General features: G+C 37.0%; 1 protein-coding gene across 5 annotated transcripts in view; it reads left to right on the forward strand.

Annotated features, from left to right (window-relative positions):
- KMT5B (lysine methyltransferase 5B) overlaps positions 1-20,127 on the forward strand; it is a 28,716-nt gene extending 8,589 nt beyond the window's left edge. For 3 of the 5 annotated variants that reach the window (XM_061380287.1, XM_061380286.1, XM_061380288.1), the window contains exons 4-10: positions 8,843-9,008; positions 10,308-10,417; positions 12,328-12,494; positions 13,126-13,145; positions 13,305-13,441; positions 15,979-16,175; positions 17,388-20,127. In XM_061380287.1, coding sequence (XP_061236271.1) covers positions 8,843-9,008; positions 10,308-10,417; positions 12,328-12,494; positions 13,126-13,145; positions 13,305-13,441; positions 15,979-16,175; positions 17,388-18,856 — 2,266 coding nt within the window. In that variant the 3' untranslated portion in view covers positions 18,857-20,127. Of the gene's footprint in view, positions 1-4,106; positions 4,126-8,842; positions 9,009-10,307; positions 10,418-12,327; positions 12,495-13,125; positions 13,146-13,304; positions 13,442-15,978; positions 16,176-17,387 lie in introns of those variants that run through there. The other 2 variants (XM_061380289.1, XM_061380290.1) reach the window with 2 other exon arrangements.
- The last annotated feature ends 1,079 nt before the right edge of the window (positions 20,128-21,206 follow it).

Raw genomic sequence — 21,206 nt, forward strand, 5'->3', positions numbered from 1 at the left:
CATGAAATTCCAGCAGTGATGTCCTAATAACTGTGAAGACTTTCTACAAAGAAATTTGTCTTTTTCGCTGGAGAGCACTGCATCCATCTGTGAGAGGAACGCTCGAGTTCTTTCTGTTCAGTCTGTGGTGTTGGTTACAATAGCACATTGTGCCCGACAGGGTCTGGGTAGGTAGTCTTACAGTTTGGTTCAGAGTGTTTTTTGTATTTACAGAGTTAATTGAACTAAATATATGCACTCAAAAGATGCTTTTGTTTTGTTGCATGAGTGGCAGTCTACAGGTTATGTACGTAGTGAATTCTTAACTCTTTTTGCTAAGAAAGTGATGTATTCATTGTTTAGCAGTTGGAGAATCCCTTTTCAGAAATGTTTCCTGCTGATATGTTTTCAACACCTAAAATACTTTTTTAAATTATAATTTGAATCAAAAAATTAGACGAAGGCTGTCATCATGTATTTCTTCCTTTCTCAGACTTGGAGAAGTTACAGGCAGTCTTGAAGGGCAATTGTTAATAATCTTGGAGCACTATGGGAAATGCTTAGCTGAGGCTTATGACTTCTACCAGAAACACATCTTCTTGCCTCTTTCATAATGTCCTGTTGAAGGAGTTTCTGTTGTTGCTATGAATTAAAGTAAAGGCATCAGCGTAGTTCTTGTTCATCTTTTTGGTACAGTGATGACATCTGCTTGTTACTGTGGCTGTCATGCTTAGATCATCTTCCTTCCATCTAGTAAGCTGTAGTCTTTCTAGAGCTCTTGAGATATATTGTTCTTGCATGGCTTTGAGGGAAGGTGAGGAGAAAAGCAAATATGAAAAGACTAAACTGTTTTCAAAATGTCAGAGCTAGTATCAAATGCATTATTGTAGTAGGGATTTATGTTTAGGCATCTTCTCCTACAGTGTGATAAAGTCATGTTAGTTACATAGTTTGTGTATTGAGGTGCACTTAAAATAAAACAGCTGTTTATGATGGCAAGCAAGTATTTCCTGTTCCCTTGTTGTGATTTGTTTGAAGATGTACTGTGGACTATCTGACTGCCACTATTCTGCTTTGCTGTTTGTATTTTTGCAACTAGCAGCTCAGGGTAAGTTTATGATCACTTACTGACATTGCACTTCAGGTTACTGCTGGATGCCAAGTTACTTACTAATACAAAAATATGAGCTCCTGTATAAGGACTTTCTGTACTTCATTCATTCCTTTAGTTCAAGAGTTTGTAAAGACTTACTGTTTTGGCCAGAGTATATGGGGGGGAGGGGGGAAGGGAATCTATATTTTGAGTAAAATATATAGATCATTGTTAGAGTGTCTTTCTTTTCCATTGTCTTCATACTGCGTAAGTGATCTTATGGTAGAGTGGTGACAAGAATATGATTATTTATTTCCATGGGCCATAATTCTTGAATGCCTTTCATCTTGGGAGTTGGGCTATTAGCTCTGTAAACTGTCAAATCAGTAATATCTGAACCACCTGAAAACTAGTCCTCAAAAGGTTACAATGAGATCCCCCAATAAGTTTGTCCATTGTTCTTCTGAAATACTTCCTTGTCATCCAGGGAATTCATAGACAGCATAACATGTAGCTCTGGAAATCTATTCAGTGGCTTTACCTAAAATTAACTTACTATCCTCTTGGATTTCCAAGAGAAAGTAGATTGTTTTCAAAACTTCTGGCCCTCTTTATAGAGTTGCTGTGATCATTCTTTCATCAAATTGGTAGCTCTTACCTCAACAAAATAGCAGGTTAGCAGTTAATACAAAACGTCATATATTAGTAAGTATAATCTTGTCAAGTACAGCTGTTCTAAAAGGTTTTGTGCCTTTTTGTAAAAATCCTGTTATATCACGGTTCTTCGGGTTTCTTATTTGTTTGCTTGTTTGGGTTTTGCTTTTTTGTAGGGCTTTGTTTGTTTGTGGTATTTCTGTGTGTGTGACAGACTATACTGGCTATAAGATTTACTTAGTCTTGCACCCCTTTCGTTTTTGTAAAACAAAACTGATTTTGCAGGCTGTTACTTTCTGGATTGGAGATTGTCTGACACAAAGGATTAAAACTGACACTTGTAAAAGCAAAGTGCATTCTTGCTTATCATGCTTTTATTCTCAGATGCTTTTCCCTAGGCTGAGTGCTGAATCTTGAAGTTGCATGCCTTAATGGCTAATCCATTCTTTACTATCTTGCATACAAATATGTTAGTATTTAAAACTTAATCCATAGTCATGATCATAGAGGTGCAATTACCAGTCACTATCTTTTCCTCGTTCCCTAAAGCACCAGCATCATGCTAGGAAATACTGAGAGCAGTTCCAGTGTCTTTCAAAGTGATGTAGGATGTTAAATGCTTTGTAATCTGCTTTAGGATTTAAGTTTGGTGTGCTGGTGCAGGTGGCTTTGTCTGATGAGACTAAAGGACCAAATACGAGATGTTTGGGGATGATGTATGGGAAGCTGCTTACTCTCAAACACTGCACCAAGAGCAATTGCTGGCTTTGGTGTAAACAATCAGTTGTTCTGAACTTAATACATACATCACTCTTTGTCCCTTAAAGTCATCACTGAGCAGTAAGGATAAAAAAGGCAAAGCAGTTCCATATCACTTGCATTTGTGGGTCTGTGCTGAAACTTTTCTGCGCCTCTTAGCTCATTTCAATACAGTAATAATAGGGCTCAGTATTTATCTTGAACAGGGTTTGGAGGTAGAACAAGTTATGTGGCCTCTGCTAAATAACGTTACATGACTGTATGGTTCAACTTTAGTGACATCATGCTGTGAAGATACTGCATTAGAGATACACAGCTCTTATGCAGCGACACCTTATTTCAAAATGAAGATCTTACTGAGGTCTGAAGAATGTATCTGTGTACTTTACAAAATCACTGTGACTTCTCTGACATCTAAAATTTGTTTTTCTTTTTTTCCTGTTCTTTATTTTTGCCGATAACTTAATTCAGTAACATCCTTCTGCTTACTTCTGGTTGTCTTCCTTCACTGTGTGTAATCACACACAGTGATTATATTGTAACTAACTGTTTTCACTGCTGCTGAATGTTTTGGATTTAAAAGTAAACAAAAATATGACAACCACCACCACCCCTTCCAAACCAACACCCACCACCTTACTCTTACACATTTTTTATAGTTGCACCTTTAACTTGCATAAAAAGTGTTGTATCTCCGAAAGATGGAGTCGCTTGCATTCGGTAGGCATGGTAACTGCTAAATTAAATTTACCATGTGGAGTGTCAAAACAGGAGTGGAGTGTGGGGGTTTTTTTTGTGTCCCCCATATTTATTTAAAGACAGGATTTATTTGCTAACCATATTAAGGAGAGTGAAATTATGTGGCTGTTAGAATTCTCTTCTTGGCAGTATTGGAGTTTTGACCATGCGTGTGTGTAAGTTTCAGTTCAAGAAATGTCCGTAACTTGAATTACTCTTGTCATTAAAAATGCTGGTTTGAACTCTGGCTTTTAAAGAACATGGAGTTGTTACAGATCCCAGCACTGGATACTGATCACAGAACAAGTTCATTTTTATATAACTAGCTTTTAATTAAGATACTCATATTACTACTGCAGGGTTGGGCGGGGGGGGGGGGAAGGCGGAAGCCAAAATGTGTGTTAACTAAATAAATGGTTCCCACTTACTATAAGTGGATGGGTTTTAACTGTTGTTTTGCTGTCTTGGATGCTGAACAGCCTTGCAGTTTTAGCTGTTGTGCTTAATCTCTGGTATTAGATGAACAGTAACTTGGTGTCTTTCCATAGCCCCTTACATAAAAGTATCATCCAGACAAAGTGTCTGCTAAGAGATTAATGGGATGCTATGTTTTGATAAATTTATTCTTCTTGATGTTCCCTAATCAGGAGTTGAAAACTAGGTTTAGAAGTATAACTCTTTTATCACCCACCAGTACAGTATGTGGAGTTCCGTAGTAGAACTCTCACAGGATCAGTTTGTCCTTTTTGTTCAAACTCACTGCTCTCAGTGACTGAGACTGAGCAAGGTACTGTGCTTCTGAACTTACCAGAAACTCTCCTTTAACTTCCTTTATAGGCAAGCATCTCACTGACCTTTGGCTTTATACCTTGGAGTTTCAAGAGTCTTTAAGTATTCCTGAGGTAAGAGAAACTTGACAGAGAGAGAGAGAGAGAGAGAGCTTTGCTTCCCCAAGCCATTTTCCTACATCTTCCTTATTCAGAACACCTCAGTTTGCCCATAACTGGGATAAGATCATCATCTAGCTGATTTTGAAATTGAAATAGCAGTTGCTTTTCTAGATCTTGTTGACTAGGGAAAAATAAGTATTACCTAGGGAAGTGTGAAAAGTTTCTGCTGTGCAGCTTGTCAGGAAGAAGGTGTATTACTATTTCTTTAAAGATACTGTGATAGCAAAGTTTTTCATTCTTAGCTGACTTTTAAAAACAGACTGTTGTGCAGCAGATTCCATGTTCTTTGAGACCTGATCCCTGAAGCTGGTTTGTAGGATGGCTCACTGAGTCTGTGCCTGTGAGCAGATTCAAACACCAGAGTGTCTGATTCAGCTTCCATGAGGGATTCTAATAAAGAATTTGTTCATAGGAGCAAACCAGAAGTCTGGATAAACAGTTCTGATTTTAATTGACTCTCTGTTTAGAGACTGGGTTGGCTGGTTGGTTTTTTTGGTTTTCTTGTGTTCTTTCTATCTCTCTATTTCTCTTTTTAGAACTAGTCTTGTATTTTAATGATACTTAAAAGCCAGCTTCTTTGCCTAGTTTATATGTATAAATCTAGCTGTGGGATATTCTCAGGCTCTCTTCAAGGTGATGCTCAAAAACAGTTCTGTAGACTCTTCCAGCAGATACAGATTTTTTATTTTATTTTTTTTTTTAATGTTGTGTGTAAATGAGGAAGCCCTGTAACACCAAAATAATAGTATTTCTCAAAACCAATTCGCTTTTTGGTAGATAATGCTGGGAAGGACTAATGAATAAACTGATATTTCATGATACTCCTGGGAGAAGTGAAGTATGTATCAATAGGCACTCAGATTCTCAAGGAACACTACTTCAAGGCTTTCTCTGCATATTGGCTGCTTCAATATCTCAAATCAGGAGGTACCTCTTGAAGTATATGTGGGGATACACTTTTGAAACTACTGAAGCTTTCATGAGGAGATTGGGTTACCTCATAAGCTTTGTATGCTGTCAGTGCAGTTTATATGTGCTGTTGAGCTGTGAACAGCTCACTGTGAACCACAACTGTGAGCAACAGCTGTGAACTCAGGCTCACTGTGCAAAGTGTCATTCTGTTTCCCAGATTTGGGAATCCTTGAAATGTAATGCTTCATGAAGTTGGTTCCTGGCATCTTTCCATTTACTTATGGACACTTCTTGCTTGTTTAGATTTCTGTTTATCTTTTCTCATTAGTTCTGTCTTGTCACCATGTAAAAAAAGTCAACAGAGTGTTTTGGTAGAGGTGCTGCAGGAGGTCCTTGGTACTAATTCTTGAGCCCTTTGGTGCCAGGCATTATGTTCTTTGGAGGAAAAGGGAAAGAAAAAGAAAAGAAAAAAAATCACACCCCAGAACCCTGCTCCCCCCAAACCAGTTCTTGTTTCAAGTTTTAAACGTGGCATTCATCTGAGTTTGTGATGTTTTGGGTTTTTACCGTCTTCACCCCATTCCTGTTTCCACCCTTCTTTTTGGCCTTTTAAAGACCTGAGCATAGACTAACTGTTCTGCTTCTCAGGAATGATGTTATATGAGTTTCTGCTAGGCATTTAAAGGAATTCCACCACCAGTGTGGAATGCCTGAGACAAGAGGCCATAGAAACACCAGCTGAATGTGATCCATGGACGTATATGACTTCTAAAGGGTTGGGGCCAGGTTCTGAGCCACCGAAGGTAGCTAGTCAGGTAGTTATCTAGTCAGCCTCTGAGGATGGTACATTGTGAAAGACCTGAAACATGAGCATCGCTTTGGGGCTATAAGATGGGCCTCTAATTGCTAGAAAATACAGGGTGCTGATTCTTTCTATGTAGGTCTTGAGAGTGTCTGTTTAAACTTAGCACCTGCTCTGCTTTTTATTTTTTGCTTGCTTTTTCTGCTGGTGGTTGAGTTGGGATATTGCTTTCTTTAGCTAGCCTAGACCAAGCTTCTTGATGATATACAGGAATGATTATGTCTAACACATAACATTGCTTGTCTCAGGTGCTAATGCCATTTTGGATGTGATAGGTTTTTTACCTGTCTTTTTTCCTGGAGGTCACTTAGCTAAAGTGAGTAACGCATTTCAACATAGAATATAAAACGTAAGGGAAAGGGCAACTATTCATTTAACCAAGCAAGAACAGACATAGCTGAAGACAAATTTTAGCTGTAAATCCTGTGGGGGTGTGTCCTTTAATGTTTGCAGATAAAGGTGCAAACAAAATGTTGACCTGTCTTGTTTGTGTATATTCATGTACTTTGTACTTCTTTTGATGTAAGTACAGTTGGGTCCTTGTTGGGAGAACTGTTTCTGATTGAAACTGAAAATGAGGTCAGATCTTACTCTGAAACTAGTCAGGTTCAGTTCAGGCTATGTCATTTTAAATTCTTTTAATGTCTGAGGTAGCTCTTTGAGTATGACTGTCAAATCTGGGAGAAGTCTTTCTGGTTTGGGGAGAATTGGGAGGTCACAATTTTGTATTTGACTAGGAAGTCAAGGGAGACTTTGCTGTGCTACAGAACAAAACCAGTGATGGTCATGTCATCTGTAGTCTGAAGGGAGTTTTCTTCCATGATGAGGTCTCAGCAACTTGTTGAGACAGCTGTCTGTTAGGAGTTGGGATACCTATACTCTTTACTAAAGAACTTGATTTGAAACTTAGTTGCACAGTAGGTAACTACAATGCTATGTGGACATCTTATTTCTTGGTTGGCTCTTGCTGTATTGTTAGATGTTATCCCACCCTGAATTACTACTGTATCTTATTTGAAAGTTCACAGGTTTATGCTGATAAATTTTACTATATTCAAAAAGATTGCTTAGTTGTTCTATTACAAGGAAGTTTTTCAGGTGGAGAATGCAGAGACGTATAGGGGCAGTAGCATGGAACACTGATGAAGTACACTGCTGCTGGAAGTGATACTGCTATTAGCAGGTCTTTATTGTATCAGGAGCATAAGTACCACATTTTACTTCTGATGAAGGAAATTGAATCATCGTTATTAGTTATTTCTGATTACTGTTTTACAAGGTGAAATAGAATTAGGATGTGCAGTACTTAAGCTATGTTGTTTCCTTCATACAAGTGGCATAGAAGCAGCAACTTCTTACTTGGTCATCTGAAAATAAGTTACTTGCAGCAGTCAGCATTCTGAGATGAGGATAAGCCAAATGAATGTTAATTTGAAATATGGGGTGTTGGTGAGGGAGTTCATGAGGGTTCCTTCCACTAACTTAAAGAATTTATTTCCCCTTGTGTACTTCGGTCATCAAATACAGACTTCATTTGGTAAGTAAGAGGAAATAGAATCAACATTGTGACATACTTAATGCAAAAAGTAATGGGACTCAGTCTTACAGATTTAATCAAAAGCTGGTAGCTTATGTAACACTTTTGTCATATGCTGTGTACGCAAAAGATGTGACTTGTAAAAGGAGAGGCAGAAAACTTTTTCTCATGACCCTAGAAAATTTTTATCTTTTTGAAGAGTCCCCTGGGGTGTGTCATACACTGAGAAGTACACGCAACCCACCTCCACCCCAGAATGGAGTATATATGGGTATGTGCTCAGCAAAAGCAATTTATAGAGCTTCGACATAATTTCCAATTAAGTTCTGCTTTCTCTTGATGTTTTTTCAGCTCAGAAATAGAGATCCTGCATCTTGCAGCCATATAGGTTTTTTCTCTGACCAGTTTTTTCCTTTTGAAGATGTAAGAAATATCCTTCACATCTCAGGCTTCAGCAAGAAGCTAATGTGCAAGAGTTTATTTTTGTATTTACCCATGCTTTTCAGCTACCTGTTTCCTGTAGCAGATACTTAGGGGGAAAAATCGTATGATAGCACAGACTTGTGGAATTTCAACCTTCTACAGATGTAGTATTTATACTGCATGTTACTATTTATCAATACCTGCGTAGTCATTAAGAGGTGTGGTATATGAATGCAAATGTTACATTTGCATTCCACATAAACTCATATAGTGGATTTGTCAATATAATAAGGCTTTGGGTTTTGTTTGCTGGTTTTTTTTTTGTTCTGATTTGTTGTTTTTTTTAATCTTTCAGTTGACCTGTGTTACCATAGGTTATCTAAAGAAAAAATATATTGTAGCACGTGAGGTTGTAGAGGGCTTAAATTTAAAAACACTACACCCAACCCAGCTGCAAAAGCCAGAACTGTGCATAGATCATTTGATATGACTGTTAACTAGGAAACTTAAAACACACAGTTTATTTGCTGGTTATTTTTGCATATGCATTTTTAATGATAGTAGATTTATTAGGAAGGACAGTAACACTTCCGTTGTACTAGTTCTTTAGGTGCTTTGTTCCATATAATAGGCTTGAAAGCAGAGAAATAATCTGTGCAGGTTAATCTTACCAGATACTTGTTTTATAAATAAGTTGTGCTTCTCAGCAGGACAGAGGGTTTTAACATCCAAAGTTGTATGCTTAGCTTTATTTTACTTCTCCCATTGCTTCAGGAAACGAGGGCCTGTGATTTCAGTATTTAATGGTCAATTTCTGTATGCTTGGGAGTTAAATATTTTTATGACTAGCAGAAGAGCTCTATACTGTAAGTAACTGTGAGGAGGAGTTGAAAATGAATGTCAGTGGACTGGAATAGCTTTATTCTTTATTTCAGATTTCGACCTATTAAAGGAAGGCAAGAAGAACTAAAAGAGGTGATTGAACGTTTTAAGAAAGATGAGCACTTAGAAAAAGCCTTCAAGTCCTTGACGTCAGGTGACTGGGCCCGGCACTATTTTCTTAACAAGAACAAAATGCAGGAAAGGTTGTTCAAGGAACATGTAGGTGTATTTGTAATTAATGTGCTTTTTCAGATGGTTGAAAGGCTAATAAAATGTAAAAATTTCTAGGAATGGAGCAGTAGTGAAGTAATGCACTGCTGTATGTTATTTCTTTGATTGCTTTTTAATAGAAACTTTCTTTGGTTTTTAAAACACAGCAAGCTCCCTGCCCCCCTCAATTTTTTTTTATTTTATTTTGTTTAGTTACCTTGCCATGTTTTTATAATAATCATGTAGAAAGGAAAACATATTTAAAACACATTTTCCTCTTTTGCTGTTGACACAAGTCATCTGTGGAAGAGAGAACGTCTGCTGCTGGGAGACATGTTTGTAGGACCTTTCATTCTTTGGAAGTTGTATTTTTACCCCCTTTTCTGTTTGTTTTGTGTTTTGTTGGCTTGGTTGGTTGTTTTTTCTTATTTATAACTGTCATAAATCAAATTTTATGACAAAGGTAAAGAAAAAGGGAGAAGCATTTTTACTTCAAAATGCCTCAGTTGTTTTGGCTATAGGGGCTTTATGGGGGAGTGTTGTTCTTCCTTCACTTTCCATGCCCCAAACCCATTTTGTATATAGTATATATTGGTTGTCGATTCTCAAAGTTGTGAGGAATTCATGGTTTGTTTGTTTTTTTTTATTACTTTAAAAAAAACAGCTGCTTCAGGAATGAGTGCATTGTTTTCAGATCCAGAGAAAAGAATTTGGCTTACTTGGAAGATTTTAGTAATGTAGAAAAAATTGGGCAGCAAATTCTGCTTTCCCAAATTATTTTTGAGTAATATAACTGCACTTTAACTAAAAAGAATTTATGCAGCAATCCTTGTATTCATTATTTAGATTTGTCATGGGAAATAATATGTTTTTCAGAACTGAAATAAGAAAATTGGATCCTGTACATTGTTAGGTCTCAGTGGTTCTTAAAGCTCTTCTAAAGAGAAGAATCCTTGAATGCAACTACTCAGTAACTTTAGGCAGAAGTTACCCATTTTCATTGTTTGGGATGATTTTGTGTCATTTGAGGCATCTTTAATTTTTTATTTTATTTGGGTGGGGTTTTTTTTACTCTTTGGATAGTCATGTTATCCATGTGAGAATTCCTGCAAGTCAGTCTGAAGAACTAAGTGTAACATAAAATGTTAATATAGCTAAAACTTATAATCAGAAATGCCTTTCAGCAAACAACATCCCATTGCAATATCTATTTTTGTGGGTTTTTTTAATGCAGTTCACTGACTTTCATTTTTCTATGTTTCTTTGTTTTTCTTGTAACAGAAAAATACATGTTTTCTTCCATTGCAGGTATTTATTTATTTACGAATGTTTGCTACCGATAGTGGGTTTGAGATACTGCCTTGTAATCGGTATTCTTCTGAACAAAATGGAGCCAAAATTGTTGCAACAAAAGAATGGTAAGAAATGTAGTTTACTGTTGCATTCTATTTCTGTCGATTTATTTTTGGAAGATTCTAGAGAAGAAATCTAAAAGTATGCTACAGAATTAAAACAGCAACCAGTGAAATACAAATTTTTGTATTTTTACTTAGAAATTAAATTTGGTGTGTATTTTTGCTAAGTACTTAACACAATACATGCTTCTGTAAGACATTCATGTATATATTTGGACATAGGCATACAGTTTTCAGTATACAAGGGGGTTTAATCTTGTTTTCAGTCAAATAATTGAGATGTTTGCCTCCTGTGAGAAACACAACCTTGTCAAGACTTGCATTATATCATATTTGTTATACAACAAATAATTGTAGGGGAAATGAGTTTTTCACCTCTGTGAAACTGAGGGATGTTATTTGCATGTTTTGCTTGTGCAAGATAAATCTCTCCTGGAAACACAAAGTCGGAACCCGAGTGTATGTCCCCATCTCATTTTGAAACATCTGAGTTTCATTATAAGCGTGTCTGTGGCAGCACCAGCAGATCCTGGGTTAATGCAGATTATTTTAAAATAAACTTGCCACTTCCTTCCACCTCTTCTCCCTTCCATAATTCATATTTGTTTTGCTTTGTGGCAGTACATACTCATAACAGCACACTTGAGATGATATGCTATTATATGCAGGCTAGGACTGGCTAGACATTATGCTGGCAGCATACCAAGTAAGCATGCTGCTACTGTGGGGCCACAGCCTGTACATGTGGGAGAGTAAGCTTTAAGAAGGTTGAGGCCAGTTTCTAGCTCTTCATAACTGTAGCTGGAAGTTCCACAACCACAACACAATGAGTATGTTGGGGGTTGGGTGTTTCTTTTTCAGTGTGAATTCTCCCCATGGCTGATTCTTTGAGGTGGAAGCTCTGTATTTAGGTCTGCTAAAAAATAATTACATGCTTTAAATCTTGGATGACCTGAGAGAAGCGCACAAGACAGGAGAGCTGCTTCCTAACTCTGCTAGTATCTGGAAAACTTCTGAGGCTCCAAACTGATACGAGTTCTCAGCTCTCTCATATGGCAGAATTTTGCACTTAAAAAGGCTTGGCTTCTAGTTTGTGTCCTTCATGTGTATTTAGTATTTCCATATTCGTCTCTGTCAGAATAATCTGGCTAAAATTTGGAATGACGACTCTGAAAAGCAGTGGAAACAAAGCCCTTGCAAGGTAATGGAGAGTGCTTCTTCCTAGGCGAAGTATTCAGTGCCTCCGGTATGCTGTATTTGTGATGGCAGATTGACTGTCCACACATCAAGGCATCATGCTTTTGTTGGTGTGTCCCACCCTTCATCCCCCAGTGGTTTATTTCAAGGACCAGCTTGATGCTGAAGAACCAGTCATGAAAGGAGGAGATACCTTGCATGAATTCTGGCCTTTTTTTTTTGAGTCACTACTGGGCCTTTTTTAAGAAGACACGGAATTCTAAGCATCTTCACTATACGGTGTTTTTCTGGCCAGTGGAAGAAGTGTGGGAAATGCAGACAAGAGCAGCTGGAGGAAGTGTCTTAAGTGCTGATGGGGAGGGAGTGTGCACAAATGAAAAATCTTGCTTTTTTGTTTAAACAACTGTAGAAGCTGAAGTAATCAACTCTTGCAGTTTCTTGCTTACAGTCTCAGGAAGTTGTGGAAACAGCGGTGGTAATGTCTGTCAGAATTGATGTAATTAATTCTATATAGAAGCATAAAAACTTACATGTAATTTCTGATAAGTCTGTTTAGTCTAATATCCTGGCTCTAACTGAATTAAAGCATGAGGTTTATAGGGGTTGAGAAATGGTTTACAAAACACTTCCTGTTACTGACAGCTTTTCTTCATGTGAAATTACCTTGCAATTTTGGCATATGCATTCTTATTTCTGCTACTCTTTGTACACTAAAGGAAACGAAATGATAAGATAGAATTACTTGTGGGCTGTATTGCTGAACTATCAGAAATGGAAGAAAACATGCTATTGAGACATGGCGAAAATGACTTCAGTGTCATGTATTCAACACGGAAAAACTGTGCACAGCTGTGGCTTGGTCCTGCTGCATTTATCAATCATGGTGAGTAGTAAGTATAGGAAGCATGTTAAAGGACATAATCATTTTTACTTTAAAGTGTTGTTACAGGTGAGCTGAACAGCACAAGACCTTAGAGAAAAAGTCTGAATCTGGCATACTGGGTTACTGTAGAACAAAATTCTTTTGGGGTTTTCCCAAACCAAAGCTGTGGGAAACTCACAGAAGGCTTTAGGAAGTGATGCCTTCTTCCTTCACAGAGACTTTGGAACTGGCAGCTGAATTGATAGAGCATATTGTGGGTTACCTTAATTCTTTCTGAACTCAGTCAGTAGTAGCATAATTTTTAGGTGAACTTACGCCTTTAACCTTTTGCACAGAAGCGTAATTGATTCTGTTGCATTTGTGTGCTGAAGGAAAAGCAGGTAGGATTTAAGATAAATCCTGTTACCTTAAAGAGGAAGGAAACTTAAGTATTTGTGATTGCACAGGAAAGAGCTCAGAAACCAGATATTTGTATGCATAGTGCTGTGCCGTCCTAATGTAACTCCCAGTATGTAGTTGAGATTCTATAGTTACTGAAGTCAGAGTGAATCCTTACTTTAGATATCTACAACTATTCATGTTTCAGGTCTTATCAACAGTTAATTGACTTTATCTTTTGGACCTTTTTCAGATTGCAGACCTAACTGTAAGGTAAGCAAGAAATTAAATCACCCCACATTTTTTCTGTTACTTCACCTTCCCCCTTTGCCCCCCTGTTTCAGTGTTTTTTGTTCTTATTCAGATACTGTTCAACCATAATGATAAACTCCCCCCCACCCCCCTTCCACCCCCCATTATCTCCTTCCCCAGTTTGTCTCGACGGGCAGGGATACAGCGTGTGTGAAAGCTCTAAGAGATATTGAACCTGGAGAAGAAATCTCTTGTTACTACGGAGATGGGTTTTTTGGAGAAAATAACGAATACTGCGAATGCTACACCTGTGAAAGGTATGCATTGATGTAAATAAGTTTCAAGTGGAATTGAACTTATTCATGACATATTTTATTAAATTCCTTGATTATGAGTACTGAGATCTTATAATTGTTCTTTGCTACTTCTTTTAATTACTTCTTTCCTTAATGCTGTTACTGAATGGTTACATATCTTAGAACTCCTTCATTCTGTTTCTCTTTTGATCCTTTGTTCTGGAGATAGCCCAAAATGAGATTAAAAAAAAAGTGTAGATTCTTAAAAATATTTGTAGTGAATAAAATAGAATTGAAAAGAAAACAGCTGTAGCCTCTATGAGACCTTAGCAACTGACCCTTAACTTTTGCTCCTTTTTTTTTTCTTTCCACTAGAAAAAGCAAACTTCATTAAAATTTTCTGTGTTGACCTGAAGTTTTTTTTCTACTGGGAATGCACAAAGTAGTTTTTCACCTTGTGCTATTAGAACTTTGGGGGTTGTCAGTTCATAAAGATCTGCGGTTTGGTCAGTACTTGCCTATATCTGCCCATTGCACAATAGCAGCAAAGTTGTTGTTACATTTCTTTTTAACCTGTGCTGTCCCAGCCTAGTTTCTTAACAAAATTGGTTCAAAGAATTTTTGGTTGGTTTTTGCCATGTTGAAACTTATGCTTACTGTGAGCATGGAGGCTCAGCATCATTTGTGAGAGCTTCACTTAGGTCCAAGAAGAACTACACAGAACCTGTAATAGTTCTGTTACTGTTCAACCTAACTGTAGAGAAAAAAAAAACAAACCAAACAAAATCTAAAGGAAAAATAGTGATCATCTTGAGAAATAGCTTAGTGCACATATGTATAAATAGTTTAACAATCCTACTTTAATTTTTACTGAATTATTGCACTTCAAGAAAAGCGAAAACTTTCTGGTGTGGACCTCCAAGCTCACATGGTGTACGTAGATCATTCCAAGTGAAGGGTACAGTTTCATACCTTATCTAGAAAGCTGCTAGTAAAAACATACTTCAGTCCTGGGAGTTGTCGGGCATGATAGTTGTTCTTTTCTTGTTACTTAGAGTGATATGTTTGGTTTTGCTCAAATTCTGTTGATTTTAATGAAATATGGACATACTTTCAGGAAAACAGCACATTGTATGTCCGAACAGTTTCACTAACTTCTCATCTTTGCATTTTAAGTACATGAAAATGTTGTATTCTAAAGCTAGCATTTGCGTACTTCTAACTTTAGGAATCTGCTTTTCAGTCACAAGGCTGTGGTACAGCAATCAGAAATGAAAAATTTGAATTTAGGGGAGTTGAGCAAGGAAAAATGAGTCCTTACCAACATTGATGAGGCAACTGTCACTTTGTACACCACCAAGAAAAATACCTTTAAGTGGCTCAATTTTGACTATGCTGTAAAGGGTGTTAATTTGTAATGTTAAAATGCTAGACTTCTAAGAATCTGTAGTGTACATTTGGGAGCTATAGGAAGGTTGACACTCTTATTTTTTCGTTTTTATTTTTTATTTTTCCCTCTATTTTCAATCCTCCATAAGTCATCACCGAGAAAATTTGCATATCTTTACATGTGTGCATGTGCTCTTTGTAGGTGAGCCTGCTGTTGATACTGGCTGAGACAACTGGGCACCAAAGGCAGCATGTCAGAAGACAGTTGTGGTTGTTTATAGCACCATTATTTCTGAAGTGGCTGTTGCTTATGCTAAGTTCAATTTAGTATCTTAAGCTGCCTGTAGCTTGCAGAATCCAAAATAATACTGAATGCTCCCATATCAAACAAATACTAGTTAATCTGAGAACAAGTGTTGTCAGCATCATAATCAACCTTGCGGAGCTTGAGATCCTGTCTGAAGTTTTTGATGCACTTTTGGTTAAGTTTGATAGATTTTCTTCCAGTACAACACACTGGAATCCAAACTGAAGTTGTCTTCAGTAATTCTGCGAAGTACAAGCATACTGGATTATTAAAGAGTACCAAAGGATTCCTAGTAGCAGTGGTTGAAGTGCAAGTACAGGAATTCTTAATCCTATTACGTGATTACTTAAAAGGAGAAAAAGTTCTAGGTTTGCTCAGCCATTTCACTTTCATTGTAAATACATGCTGGAGTCTTTCAGTTAGGAAGGAGCATGGAAGTATGTGATAATGTTATTCTATTTTCTGTACTTTCCAACTCTTGATGATGCAGTGACAAGCATCGTAACTTACGTAATTAGGAAAAATGTAAGTTGTTAGCTAATTTAAGTAGCGTTTTGAACTACCATATTTCATTTTCACCTGTGTAGTTTGGCTGTGAAACAATACTTAGACATAAAGCTAGGGAGACCTGCTTTTGCAGTTTTTCTTCTTGCAAGAATAAAAATTAAATTAAAGGTCTTTCTACACATATTACTAAAATAAGTATATCAGTATCTTACTAAAACAGCCTACAAAATGCTAATAAATTCAGTGGTTATTGGTATTGTTTATGCAAATATACTTGGCATTCAAAGTGTGGTATATGAAAGTTCTAAGCTTATATTAAGGTTATTAATACATTGTGTCCTCTTCTTGTTTGTAGACGTGGAACTGGTGCTTTTAAATCAAGAGTAGGATTGCCAGCACCTACTCCTGTGATTAATAGTAAATATGGACTGAGAGAAACAGATAAACGATTGAACAGACTGAAAAAGTTGGGTGACAGCAGCAAAAATTCAGACAGCCAGTCTGTCAGCTCTAACACTGACGCAGACACCACTCAGGAAAAAGCTAATGCAAGTAAGTAAGAGGAAAACCTTGGAATGCAAGGGTAAAGGTTTCATAAAAACATTTAAGACTTTCACTGTGATGGAATTCCTCTCTGATTTGAGATGCATCTCAGATACTGGTCTTTAAAACCCGTGATTTGTTCAGGAATCTGAAAGCAATTTAAATAGCAAATATTGTCATATTTCTGTCAGTTAAAGTGCTACCAGTAATGTTTGTATTTTGAAATGTGGTAAGCTATCACATGTAGTAGTATGGTTTAGGAAAGAAAGCTTACATAGTTTGAGTTATCTACATTCTGTAGAAAAAGTTTTAAAATAAATCATCTTAGTAGAGCTTATTAAACTTACAGTTCCTTTAGAAATCCTTTAAATTGGGTAGCTATTTCCTCTACAAATCCAGGACTGATAGTTCAGGTACCTATTCTGAAGTGAAAGTACTCAGAGGAAATTGGACCTGTTTTTGTTTGTGATATTGCTGACAGACTTCACTGAGTAGTGAGCATTGTTTATTTACTTTCCTTCCTTCCCCATTCCCACCACCCTTGGTATAGGTAAAATCAAAATGACTTAACTAGCAAACAAGTGTGGAGCCCCATGAAATATGATTCCATGTGGCCCCTGTTTGCTTCCAAAACAAAAACCAAAACAGAACCCAACAATTAACACACTGCCCCACCCCACCCCCTTCCCTCAAACCCTCTTATGATCTCTAATTACAAAGCTTTAGAGTTGCAGCTTTGCTTGGGCAGACAAAACTGCCTTGCCTACCACAGTAGGTGACAGATAACTGGATACTTAAAACTGAAACTATTACAGTAGTTAAGGTTTGGGGTTTTTATCCCTCCCTCTGTAGGAAAAAAAATCTGGGGTTAGCACTGGAGCATGCTGATTCTCAGATTTTGCTGGAATAATACTTGATAAAAGTGCAGATAATGTGGGATGGAGAAGAAGTTGTTTGGTGCGTTTGGGTGATGTGGTAAATTTGGTATATTGGGGCAGTGAGGGAAGTGTACCTAGAACATTGATCTTGTCTTGGAACTTTTGACTTGTTTGCCAGTTCCTTTAATGTCCGAGTTGCAAGTTCAGCAGTCTCATTCGTAGCTTCATACTGTCTAGCCTGTTCTTGTAGATTTTGATGAAGCGTTTAAAACAACTACAGTATTTGGGAGTGGGAAGCTCAGGATAAAGCAGTGTCATAACAAAACTTTCTTTTCTTTTGCAGCTAACAGAAAATCTTCAATTGGTGTAAAAAAGAACAGCAAAAATAGAACATTAACGAGACAGTCTATATCAAGAATTCCAGCATCATCAAATTCTACCTCATCTAAACTAACTCATGTAAATAATTCCAGGGTACCAAAGAGACTGAAAAAGCCTGCAAAGCCTTTACTTTCAAAGATAAAGTTGAGAAATCAGTGCAAAAGGCCAGAGCAAAAGAATGCTTCTAGAAAGCTCGAAATGGGAAATTTGGTTCTCAAAGAGCCTAAAGTAGTTTTGTACAAAAACTTGCCCATTAAGAAGGATAAAGAATTGGAGGGACCAGTCAAAGTTGCAGTCTCTAGTGGCTGCTTAACAAGGCATGCAGCAAGAGAACATAAACTGAATTCTGTGAAAGGTGCTCATGAGCATGGTGATATACCACCCTGCACATACATAACAAGGAGGTCGGTGAGAACAAGGATGAATTTGAAGGAGACCTCTGACATAAAGCTTGAACCAAATATGTTGGATAGCTATAAGAATAACTTGACTGGAACGCAATCGGATGTTTTAGAGCAGCAGTCTTGTGTGCTAAATGAAAATGATGTGGCTCATGGACCGTCACATAAAGGGGAGATTAGGTGCCAGAAAAATGATGCAGGCGTGACAAAAAAGAAATCTCGACAAGGAAAACTTGTGAAACCATCTGCAAAAACAGAAGAAACTGATACTATGCACAATACACCTGTTAAAGATGAAGTACCTGATTTGATTAGTTCTCATTCAGAGCTCGGAGAGAGAAATAACGTGGCGGACACACCTGTAGGCTATAAAGACTGTGTCCCTGGGTCTGGTGGCTGCTCTGTTGTAACATCTGACAATTTTAAAGCAAAAGACAGCTTTAGAACTGCAAAAAGTAAAAAGAAAAGACGTATCACGAGGTATGATGCACAACTTATCCTTGAAAATAGCTCTGGGATCCCTAAACTGACTCTTCGTAGACGCCACGATAGCAGCAGCAAGGCAAATGATCAAGAAAGTGACGGAATGAATTCCTCAAAAATAAGCATCAAATTAAGTAAAGACCATGAAAAAGATAACAATTTATATGTAGCAAAGCTAAATAATGGGTTTAACTCAGGATCAGGCAATAGTTCAACAAAATTAAAAATACAGCTAAAAAGAGAGGAGGAAAACATAGGGACATACCCTGAGGACCTTCATGAAAATGGTGTGTGTTGTAGTGAAACTCTCTCCCTTTTGGAGTCAAGGATGGAAGTAGATGATTATGGTCACTATGAAGAGGAAACAGCAGATGAATCTTCATCAGAAGAGGATGATGAAGAGGAAGATGACTATGATGATGAATTTGATGACTTTATTCCTCTTCCTCCAGCGAAGAGATTAAGGCTTATTGTTGGCAAGGATTCAATAGATATTGATATTTCTTCCAGGAGGAGAGAGGATCAGTCTTTAAGGCTCAATGCATAAGCTTATAGGTCTTAAACTGACCTGGATGTCCTTTTTATAAAAAAAGAATAAAAATCAAAAAAAGGCAAACAAAAATCCCAAAAGTAAAAACAATAACGGAAAAAAAAAAAACCACAACAAAAATTCCATTTGATTATTCCTCAACTGAAGAACTTTCTGAAAAATTTAGTGGCAGCACTTCTCTGTTGTTTATTCACCTATCAGCGTAATACTGTAGAAAGTGTACAGCATACTGACTCTGAAGTCTGATTTGTGCAGATTTTTATTGTACTTTTTAATAGCCTTCTTATGTGCAATTCTGAGTTAGAGGTAATGCTCTGTTGTAAAATAAAGGCTCAAGCAAAGTGAAGAAATTGCATCAAATCTTTCCATGCAGGACAATGAGAATACAGTGTGGCTACGTAATTATTTTTGATCAGTAAGAGCATTAGTTTGCTCTTACAGTATTTGACTAAACAATTTAAAAAATCATAGTAGCAGCATATTAAGGTTTTCTAGTATATGTTTATATCACCAGCAGTTACCTACAGCTTTTCATTTTATTTGCTAGATGTTTCTTTCCCCCCCTTGGAGTTTGTCAGTTTTAACACTGTATGCTGTCCCAGATGTACTATTTGTGGCCTTCGTTATAGTAGCAAACCGTTGGTTGGAAGTCAAATTGATTTCTTAAAAAAAAAAAAAAAAAAGGAAAAAAAGAAAAAAGAAACAAAAAGATGTTGACAATTTGCTGACTTTTTAGTACATTATATGTACGAGGGTAGCAGTATGCAGAATAAAAGTTTGGATATGGCGTATTTATTGCTTGTTCTGTAAATTAAACACCTTGTATTTAACACTTTTCAATACTTTTAGATAAAAATTGTTCTTTGCAAGAATGATTGGTGCTTATTTTTTCAAGAATTTGCTGTGAAATAATGTGATTACAATGGGCAACATTTATCCAATGAACTGCAGCTATCCTGGATTGGTTCTTCATATTTTTCTGTTGCACTTGTAAAATGCTACAAGGAATTTAAAGAAAATCTATTCACTTTAACTTATGATAGTTTTATGAAATTAAAAACAACTAAGTCACAGCTTTTGTTCTGTGGTAACCTATAAATTGTTTGTCTTTTAAGAACCAGTTGTAAAAGACTGAAAAAAATATGTATATGTTGTAAATATTTGTGTGTTGTGAGAAATTTTGTCATAAGAAATTGAGATAACTTGCCAGAAGGGTTTTTAAGTTTAGAAATACATCCATGTCAATAAAATAGGAAACTGTAAACCTAGTTTTAAACTCTGCATGAGTTCTTTGCTCATATGTAGTTCACTTAATACTTCAGAGTCTGCTTTATAATAATGAAGAGCATCAGGGCAATCTTTGGCTCTTTTGTTTTTAATAAAAGAATGTTAGGAAACTTCTGGGCACAATGGACTTGTTTGTATTTATCAGTGCATTTCTAAGACATTTCTTTGAAACAGGTCTATAATGTCGTAGTTCACGTAACTGTATAGAACGTTGGTCTGTGGTATTTGTGTTTGTTACTCAACCATGGATTAAGGTTTGCAGTTTTTGTATCCAGAGGCACAGAAACAGAAATTGCATCATAAATTGTGCTGTTGAATTAGTTGAATCCACTGTTAGCTGCATAGTATTTTCATATCAAGTCCAACCCTCTCTGCCCAGAAGAGCAAGAGCTGAAGTTTCATGAACTCTGTATTGCCCAGTTGCAAAAGCATTATTGGAAATGGATGGGTGAATTTGCATGTGAGCTGATCATGATGGTTTGGCCCATCTGACCCTTACAGAAACGAGCAAGTTCCTTCCAAATGCATTTCAGTGATTTGTTAAGACTGCAGATCAGTGGTGGAATCTGACTTCATCCCACTTTGCTTCTGTTTTCTTAGCAGAGAATTAAGTCTAGAAGTAAACCTAATTTTTGGAACTTTGTTTTTACAATGTCCAGACTGTTAAAGGCTGCATCTCACATACAGAGTGGGTAGGATAGGCTTGTATGTAACAGTGCCCATCAGACCTGGGCTTTGTATTTGTTTCTCAGAAAACAGAACACAAAAGCTTTGGTTAGGACCCTGACCCCCATGTTTTGAGTACTGAGTCAGCTATGGTGGATCGTCTTGTGGGATTTTTAATTGTACTGTGTCGTAAAAATGGTGATTAAAAGTTGGGTCACAGGGAAGATAGCTGTTATTAAGGACTTGTGTTGTAGTAGGAAGTTTACCAGCAAATACTTCATGGCATATTAACAGTAATAGGGCTCTTCACTCACATTTTCACTAGGTGATGTACCTGGCAAATATGTGGCTGTGTCAGCAGCAGATGTGCAGAGCTGAACAGAGTATCTGTGTG

Source organism: Neopsephotus bourkii, unplaced genomic scaffold, assembly GCF_033783945.1.
Source record: "Neopsephotus bourkii isolate Nb327-2 ecotype Australia unplaced genomic scaffold, CSIRO-AGI_Nbou_v1 NB_1792, whole genome shotgun sequence".
Lineage (NCBI taxonomy): Eukaryota > Metazoa > Chordata > Aves > Psittaciformes > Psittacidae > Neopsephotus > Neopsephotus bourkii.